The sequence below is a fragment of the Syngnathoides biaculeatus genome, chromosome 12 (assembly GCF_019802595.1).
Source record: "Syngnathoides biaculeatus isolate LvHL_M chromosome 12, ASM1980259v1, whole genome shotgun sequence".
Lineage (NCBI taxonomy): Eukaryota > Metazoa > Chordata > Actinopteri > Syngnathiformes > Syngnathidae > Syngnathoides > Syngnathoides biaculeatus.
The window spans coordinates 11,611,014-11,620,833 of NC_084651.1; the positions used below are offsets into that span (position 1 = coordinate 11,611,014).

Below are 9,820 nucleotides of genomic sequence, written 5' to 3' on the forward strand. Positions count from 1 at the left end.
CAGATTATACACAACTAAGTGCCAAAACATCAATACCAAATGTCCTGGGAGACAGAACTTTTATCGGTTTGCAGTTGTGTTCAAAGAGGCTTTTAAAGTAATCCTGAAGCTTCCCTGGCATTTGCATCATACAATAATGACAGGTAAATTAAAAAACTAATGCATATTGATTCAGCACTCTATCCTGTCATGGTGATATGTTGGCAGTTGTACGCTTTAATGTGCATCTATCACCGCCTTGGCTGATGACTTTGCTGCTGCAACCTTTTGGCACTCTCCCACCCACGCATTGTCAACCCTGGCTCCCTTCCCCTCCCTCCATCCGTCCCTCCTTCTTCCCCTTCCTTCTCTCACCCCCTCCCATCTTCTCCCCTCCACAGCGTCATCATCGTGGCGAACATTTAAGGCAGTGGAGGAGCAACTTTTTGTTGTCGCTTACAAAACGAGTGTAGTGAGGAGGAGCTGAGGCGGCGAGGGTCTTGATTAAGGATGCTCGCGGACTCTCCTTTGCCACGGGCCAAATAACAGAGGGCTCTAATTGCTCTTTTAATGAAACAAAACAATCCCCGGACTTTCTACCTAATTAACTGGTAAGTTAGACGTCGCATTTCTTCACAATATGGTACTTTTTTTCCCCCCAAAATTCACCAATAGCGTGACGATCTCATTTCATTTTAAACGTAAGGCTCCCATGTGATTGATGATTTGTAACACCTCGACCTCCATCATGTCATGGAGCATTTCACCTTGCTTCTTCAAACCCTTTTAACTCTACAGACAGTGTTTCAAATAACATTTTAAAATGCATGGAGATATTAAGCACTATTTTGCTAAGAAAAAGTGAAGCAAAACTGTTGAGTTTGAAGACGGATAATGGAAAGAGTACAACAAGGTGCCTGCATACTGTCACCTTCTTTTACAGGGGTTGCTGTATAATGTATAACAGTGTCAGCTTCTTTTGGGTAAAATTAATAATCATAGTCAACACACCTTTCACCGTTGGGTAGATGGGTGATGGATGGATGGAGATGAATGATATTTCATGAATGAATGGTATGGCTAATTTGGTCATGGCAAAACAAACCTGTTCCTATATCGCAGTCCATTTAATTCCCCCTTCGTTGGTGCTATTGCGACAAAAGCTGAAGTCTTTTGCCATGTCAGTTTTGTTTCACTTTTGAGGAATACTTGTTGTCACTGACAATAAAGTGGTGAAACCACATTCCTGCTGTGCAGACATTGTTAGTTCAATTTTCATACAGTGACTGTGAATGTCAGACTAAATATTTGTGTGTCCTCGATGGATGGAAGGTTGGACGACACATTTTTTTCCTTCAGATTTTAATTTGAACTTCAAATTGTTCAACTTTGGAGGTTCCCCTGCAGTCTGTGGAGTGGGAAACAAACACAGATTTTCAGGATATTTCCATACTTCTATTTTAAAATGTGAGGGATCCCACACAAAAAGAAAATCGCTATTTGTGTGCTTCCTTGTCTTATGTTGTGAGGTGTGCTCGAGATGACCTCAACAAAGTACGTACACCATACATACTATGTACAACGATATCTCCACTGACAATCATGAGTCCCCCCCCCCTCCTCATGTTTGTCGTCGTACCAAGACTGACGTGAGAGGCAGCATGGTGCCCCAGGGCATCTAAATTTGTGAGGTGTAGTAGAAAAAGCAATAAGAGATAGCTAATATAGCAATGGCAGTCTAGTTGCTTCTCCTTGACTTGTGATTCTATACACAAACACTCAACACAACTCGTTACTCCTCAAATTGTCACCAGAAAAAGTGGAAGCTTTAGAACGGTTCCTAATTGGCTATTCTTCCGTTTGTCACAATCAAGGCTCAGCTCACCCTGGTGTTGACCAGACACATTCAAAATTTACCATTGTAATGCTAAACAGGATTAATATTTACATGTCTGTGAATAATTTTATTGATACAGGTCACGTCATTATCGGGGCATTGAATTGGTCACAATTCCACTGTTTTGGTTGTCCTAGAAGACGTTTTGCTTCTCGTCCGAAAAGGCTTCATCAGTTTATACACGAGGGCTCAATAGGACAGTTCTCGGCTGAATGTTTGTGTTGAAACAACTATTTATTTCTTATGCTCAAGGCACACCCCAACCACGAGTGGTGCCGCTCTTTTAGGATGCATACTGACAGTTGTTAAGATGCACTGAAGAGAGGCCTTTGCCTGCTAAAACAGATTGTCAGGGTGGAATCATCCATGTTAACATTCCATTCGGTTCCTTGAGTGGTTGTGGCGGCACCTGAAAACAAAATGTTGCTTCGTTGTTTGTTTGAAGCTAAATTAGGGAGTCTCTTTGTAAGAGATGAAAAGATGGCATGTATATGAGTAACAGGTGGTGTTATTAGCCCCCTCCACTGTGTAGAGATGGTATCTCAAACTTAGATGTTCTCTCTCATTACTTTCAAACCTTCTGTGTTATCAAATCAGGATATGAAAATTCTTGCCCTCAAAAGAGGTGAGGGGAGACAGCAGAGTCTTTGACCTGAAGCGTGTCTCTGTTGTGACTAAATGCTCCTGTTCAGTGGTTGCTTGGTTTCCCTAATATACACATCAGTACATTCCTCACCGCACAGGATATCGTACAGCAGTTTTTCTGGGTATGGGTTTTTTGCGGTGTACCAGCCTTTGTCCCGGGGTGTTACCAAGTTTTGTTGTGATGCTAGTGCAAGTGGTCTGGCTGGGTATGGAACTGGCTTTAAAAACATCCAATAACACAAGCTTTTGTTGACTGATAGGAACAGATGGGAAAAAATGTGTACAATTGTATGTGAGTACTCTGCTGAAATGTAACAGTGACGTCCAAAATTTTATGTGCTCATGCAACCAATTTTTACGATATTTTCCCCGCCATCTCCCAGACTTATGGGTTTTGCTGTTCTGTATAGTACAATGGCCACTAGTGTTCCTTCTTATGATATAGCCTCAATTAAAACACCTTGTCACCATGGTCAGTTTAGTCTAGTGATGTCGCTTGCATTAAAGTGACAAGGTTAAAATAAATTGCTCGAAGGCCATTTCTCGTTGTAGTGGCCTTTGCCACACTTCCCAGAGACATTCATGGCTGCGGCACCACTTGCCATTCTTGATGACGTGCTGAAGGACTCAAGCAGTGTAATATTATTGGTGCTGAAGCGAATATTTGGTGCTTAATAAGGCTTCTGACTTTCTCTTCTAGGTGAAGGTGACTCTCTAAAGATGATTCACCCTCTCCAAAATGCTGCCCTTATGCCCAAAGTGTAATAGTTGAGGAGTTTTCAAGGAGTCGCTGCCATGTTGCACCACAACAACCCATTAATTATATCCTAATTTTGTCAGTTCAAGCTTTTCCCAGACTGGTCCCAGACAAAATGCCTGAGTCAAACATCAGCCACTTGTTGACGGTTCCTTCTGCTGGTGTGTTGGATCATTACACGGACAACTACGACATAGACTATGGCACTCCACCCGACGAGATCCCAGATACCACACAGGGCCTGGCTTTCTTCGTAGCCACCATCATCATCGGTGTTGTCCTCGTATGCATCATGCTGGTGTGCGGCTTGGGAAACTTCATCTTTATCGCCACGTTGACGCGCTACAAGAAGCTGCGCAACCTCACCAACCTGCTCATCGCCAACTTGGCTATCTCGGACTTCCTAGTGGCGGTGGTGTGCTGTCCCTTCCTGGTAGACTACTATGTGGTCAAACAGCTGTCGTGGGATCATGGTTTGGTACTGTGCGCGGCAGTCAACTATCTCCGCACCGTATCGCTCTACGTGTCCACAAACGCCTTGCTCGCGATTGCGGTGGACAGGTAAGGACTTTGAAAATTTTACATCTCCAATAACCTTTTTATTTCAGCACTTATCTGTAACTTCTCCAAGCTAATGGATTTATCATCTCATCTGATATTGTTTGTATGCACATCACTGGTGACAATTGCGTTTTTAAATAGCGTGTTATTAGCTTTATATGAAGTCTAATAATGGGTCAAAAACAGTATCTCTCAATTTAAAAAAAAAACTTGATTTTCTTGAATTTGTGCAGCAACTAGGGGTACAAATTATTGCTGTGTCATTTTAATTAAACGTTTTGGGGAGAAATACAAGCAATTTTGTACAACATCAATATTGCTAACTTACCTTGCTACACAAACAAATTCGTGAAATGACATCATAATCATTGAGCTGGGAACCAATAAAACCATGACCAAATAAGAATTGTTGTCAGGGATTGCTTGGCCCCTCATCGAGGTCAGCTGCTAGATGGCGACCGGATCGATATTGGATTGTGGTGTTAATTTTGATAATGAGGATAAGCAGGCTAGAAAATTAATGGATGGTGAACCATATAAAAAAAAAAATGGAACGTTTTAAAGAGTAACACGGCTATGGTTCGGTTGACCTGTGGGTCGTCCAATGACCGAATGGTTACTGGTTCCAATCCTGGCTCTGTCTGTACGGTGAAGTGTCCTTGGGCAAGACACTGAAGGCTAATTTGGTCTTAGTGGGCCTGGCAGGACCTTGCACGGCAGCAGCCAGCCATTGGCGTATGAATGAGTGAATGTGAGGCTTTGTAAAGCACTTTGGTTACTGTGATGATATACGTAGCTACAGCTCTACATATAAATGCAGTCCATTTACCTTTACACCATTTAATCATATCGATTCCTCCACTCACAGCGACACGGTACTTTTGAGTCCCGTAATTCCTGGAACACTGATGACCAAAATGCACATCAGCACACCACAACATTAGGTTTTGGAAAAAAAAAAAATAATACAAACAAACAACCTCCAAAAGCACAGTTATGTGCAAATTATGCAAGACTTCAAGCCTCCAGTATTACTTTAATGAAAAACATGATGTAGAGAACACAGTCACAGGTAATGTTAGTGTCGGACATTATTACTGAATCCATCCATACATTATCCTCATAAGGGTTGCGGGAGTGCTGGAGCATATCCCTGCTATCATCCGGCAGAATGCGGGGTACACCCTTAACTGGTTGCCACCCAATCACAGAGCACATATAGACAAGCAACCATTCACACCTACTGACAATTTAGTCTCCAATAAATACATTTTTGGGGGGATGTGGGTGGAAACCAGAGTGCTTGGAGAAAGCACACACAGGCATGGGAAGTTCATGCAAACATGCAAGCCTGGGATTGCAACCTGGATCTCAGAACTGTGTGGCAGACACTCTAACTAGTCTTTTATCACATCATACAACAATATTTGTCCCATTGATCAGAATAAAATACTTCAAAATCTTAATTTTAAGCAAGTTATTATGACTGAATTAATGGGTGCATGAGTCAGAGCGTTGTGAACATTATCTGCCAAAAATGCAGTATGAAATTATATATATTCCGGTGACTACATACTGGTTAAAAAAAAATGCACTCATCTGTGCAACAACACTGTCATTGAATTGTGCTGTTTGAGTTTACATAGTTATTGAACCATATGCTTATGTCAAATATTAATATTCAACTAAAGAGAAATTCCAATAAATCATTATTTTTTCAGTGTCCCACTACTGCAAAACTAATATTTTGTTGCAAACCTCATTGGAACTGTAATTCATCAACTTCATCACTAATAGGACATCCAATTATTATTATTTTTTTTTCGGGCTTGGCTTTAATCTCACATTCCTCCCAATGCCTTTCCCCAGCAGTTCAAGAAAGGTTTATGCTGGAAAAATTAAATATGGTTTAAAAAAAGCTCTCTTATGTTGTATCTTCACTTTGACAGAGGGAGTCGCAATTATCTTTTAATGATGCACACAAAGTCGTTATAATATAATAAGCAGGAGATACAGTAATCTATTTTGATGCTTTGCGAAATAAACTAATGGAGGATTCGTTAAAAACTCATTTAAACTCACCGTGTGAATTAGTGGATTGAGAAAAGTACTGGGGTTTTTCTTTCTGCCACAGTTATTTGAAACTACAAGTATTTTGCTTTCCAACCAAGCCAAAAATGAATGTTTCAATTTTCTGAGCACTGAATTACCATGAACAATGCAAGAGCAAACCCACGGTCTCTGTGGTCCATTGCACAAAAGATTACGTTGATGTCATTTTTTAGCAAACAGTCATAAATAATACATATTTTAAGGATAAAGTGCAATTCAGCTGCGTTGATTCAATGATGCATGCTGGCTGACCGTAGAGAGCAAAACTCTTAAACTACTCTGCAACATTTAGAATTTGTGTATTAAGCCTTGTGACAGCCTCCTTAAATTATTGAATGGACTGCTCAATTTCAAATACTTTTGCTCTGAAAGGCTCAGTTTAATGTCAAGGACATGTCCCTAAGCCCCTATGAAGTAGAGTGTAATACAACAGGCGTAACCAGTTTCCTTGATAGTTTACACTGCTGACTTTCATGCAGCCACTGAATGACCATACGTATGGACCGTAGTCCGTGTATACCATGTTTTCCTACTGACTGGCGATCAGTCCGGAGGGTAACTTACCTTGTGCACAAAGTCAACTGAAATAAGCCCCACCCCCCAAGTCTCTCACACAGAAATGGATAAATGGTACAAAGTGTTTCACCTGCAAGAGTGGACACAGCAGATTTGATTTGATTTTTTACTCCCACACATTGATCTAGTATAGAAACAAAAAGGATGGTGAAATTACAAGTCACATTCCCTCCAATCTAGCCAATGGACCATTCCGACTGGCGATCTTAAGCTCCCCCCCCTTAGCTGCAGTTGTCATGTCCCACATGCTTCCAAAATGGCGACTGGAAAGAACAGGTTTGAAGTCGATTCTCTATCGCGTATTCCAGATAATATTATGGTATGTTTTTTGCCAAATGCATCAGAGTTGTCCAAGAGAGTTCTACAGAGAGGTCTCAACTATTTCACGCAAGGATATGTACACGGAATTAAGATTTTGGACGGAGCAGGACGGAATGTCAGAGCAACAGCAAAATGTTGGCGATCGATGCAAAAAAGTTTGGCGCCTCACAAACTTCATATTGAAATCCAACAGGATAAAATAGTGGAATCGTACTGTGCATGTAAAGCAGGGTGAGTACTTTTTACTTGGAAAGATCATGAGTAATATTATTGTAGTCTTTAAAAGTGAGTCAGGTTCGATTTTCTACAAGTGCATTTAAACAATGGTGATCAACCCAAAAGTCTGATGTGATACAAATGGGCAAATAGACATTTCTCTTGCATGACATTGCACATTTAGGTATCAGTAACCCGACTTTTCAGCATATAACGTTACACACTTCATTCAGCAGGTCAGAAATACACTAACAAAGTGAAAGTTGTTCTCCTGCAATGTATAAAGCACTGATAATAATTCAATCAAACTCAGAGAAGATACTTCTCCCTCACTAACCTTTGAACATAAAGCCTTGTGTTTGTTGATATTGTTCACATTTAGTTGTACGTGCGGTCTTCTGCGAGCCTTAATCCATCGTAGACACTTCGTCAACTGTGTTTTAGGCTTTGGAAAATTAATCAATGGCCCCTTGTAACCTAGCAGGATATCTTTCATCAGAATTGCACGTTCCCCAAGTGCATCTGAGGACCATTTTCTTTGTAAAATTAACTTTTCCAAGCGCACCCTACTGACAACCAGTATTGTGGGACGGCAGGGCGTGGCATGGGAGGGCTTGTCAAGCCAGGGGCTAAGACAATGCGGCTATCTGATTGGCTATTTTTGTATGAGTGATTGACAGGTCAGAAAGGTCCATTGGTTGACTTTGTCAAGAACGTCATTTCTGTTTAAGACCATCAGGTTGTGAAGTTCTGATCAAACTGCTTCTATGGCAGCACCCAAAGGTATATGCGCCATTGATTCCCACTGCTGGCACTAAAACACCCCCTCAAAGGATGCAAACTGGTCTTTTTATGAGTTAACCGGATCCAATGTCTCATCAAATTAATATTGTTCATTTTCTCAGGTACATGGCCATTGTACATCCGTTGAAGCCTCGAATGAAGTACGAAACAGCCTACTGCCTGATCACCGGAGTCTGGATTATTCCCATTCTCATCTCCATTCCCTCGGCTTACTTTGCCTCAGAGACCATGTACCCTCACGGAGGCACAACGTCAACCACTCACAAAGTCTTCTGCGCTCAGATCTGGCCCGTGGACCAGCAGGCCTATTACCGTTCCTACTTTTTGTTAGTATTTGTTGTGGAGTTCGTCGGACCTGTGATCGTCATGGCGATGTGTTATACCCAAATTTCTCGCGAGCTCTGGTTCAAGAATGTGCCTGGTTTCCAGACAGAGCAGATAAGGAAGCGGCTGCGCTGCCGGCGTAAAACCGTGATGGTCCTTATTGGGATCTTAATGGCATACATCCTGTGCTGGGCTCCGTACTACGGCTTCACGATCCTTCGGGACTTCCACCCGACGCTAATCTCCCGCCAGAAGAATTCCCTGGTGGTCTTCTACATCATCGAGTGTCTTGCTATGAGTAACAGCATGATCAATACCTTCTGCTTTGTCAGTGTCAAGAACAACACCGTCAAGTATCTAAAGAAGATTGTGCTGGTGCGATGGAGGTCAACATACGCCCCTAGTAGGACTGTGGATGAAATTGATTTAAGGACCTCATCCTTGCCTGTCACAGAGGAGATTGAATGCATCCATCTTAGGTAGACGCGGGAACTGAAATCTGTATTGCTAATGTGACAAATGAGGATACATAATTATATTTCACAGGTTTTACTGTAGAAGCACAAGAGAGGACATACGCAAACCAAAGAAATTAGTGGGAAATCCTGTGCACACTTGAGCAAATGTGATCATTATCCTCTCTGTTCTTGCTTAAAAAAAAAAAAAAAAAATCCATACAGTGTCATACAAAATGGTAAATTCTGCTACAATAAATTACACAAATAAGAACAAAAAAATGCTCTTAGAATATTTTTTTCAATACTGGCATAAGTAGCATTATGTTTTCCCCCCTGTAATGTACAAAATGTTTTTCCAGCTAAGTTCTTCTTATTGTACAATGTAATACGACCTACCGATAGTCTAAGAAAAGAAACTTCTAAAATCTTTTGTTGGTTATTTATGAATTTCTAAAGACTGTTACAGTCCCCCAAACTTTTTCGAGCCACCCAAAAAAATGTTACAAAAGTACATACAGTATTTTGAAAAAAAAAAAAAAAAAAAAAGACCTCCTACTATACTATATGTTGCTGACATAGTATACAGTATACATATATGAGCAAAGTTATGTTGTTTGTAGCAAATAAATAACGCACATCTGATCGTGTTTCACAGAACTCTAAGTTGTTGGTAACAATTCAAACATTATTTGTAAACATATAAAAGCGTATGCAAAGTGTTTTGGGGATTTCACAGACAAAAGTAATCCTTGTTCATTCTGTAAGAATAACAATGTCGTTGTGCCATATACAGTCTTAATTGTAGACTGCCCATTGTGAAATAAATGTGTATTACATGGATGACTTGCACATAGTGGTAATACGCAGAGTTTTGTTTCTTGAGCAAAGTACAATATTATGTGATGTTCTCTGAATTGTCATGCTTCAAAGTCTGATTATTGTGCAGTGCCATTTTGTGGCGGGTTTGCTGTTAAATTAGGCATCTATTACGCCTGTGACAGTAAAGGCAATGTTTTCATTGTAGCTTACCCTTTCGCTGACATCAAACGCAACATTTCATTGTGTTCAAATTACTCTAATAAACAACGGGAAAGAGCAGCGTGTTCTTACTGGCATTGTGCGTCTATTTTGATTTGAAATGCATTTGTGTTCCCTCGTTTTGTATCTGGA

General features: G+C 40.8%; 1 protein-coding gene across 1 annotated transcript; it reads left to right on the forward strand.

Annotated features, from left to right (window-relative positions):
- Positions 1-2,935: 2,935 nt before the first annotated feature.
- Positions 2,936-8,974, forward strand: prokr1b (prokineticin receptor 1b). Its single transcript, XM_061837753.1, has 4 exons — positions 2,936-2,993; positions 3,222-3,282; positions 3,378-3,839; positions 7,970-8,974. Exons 1-4 carry the CDS (start codon positions 2,936-2,938, stop codon positions 8,673-8,675), a joined length of 1,287 nt encoding a protein of 428 aa, XP_061693737.1. The 3' UTR covers positions 8,676-8,974.
- Positions 8,975-9,820: the final 846 nt, after the last annotated feature.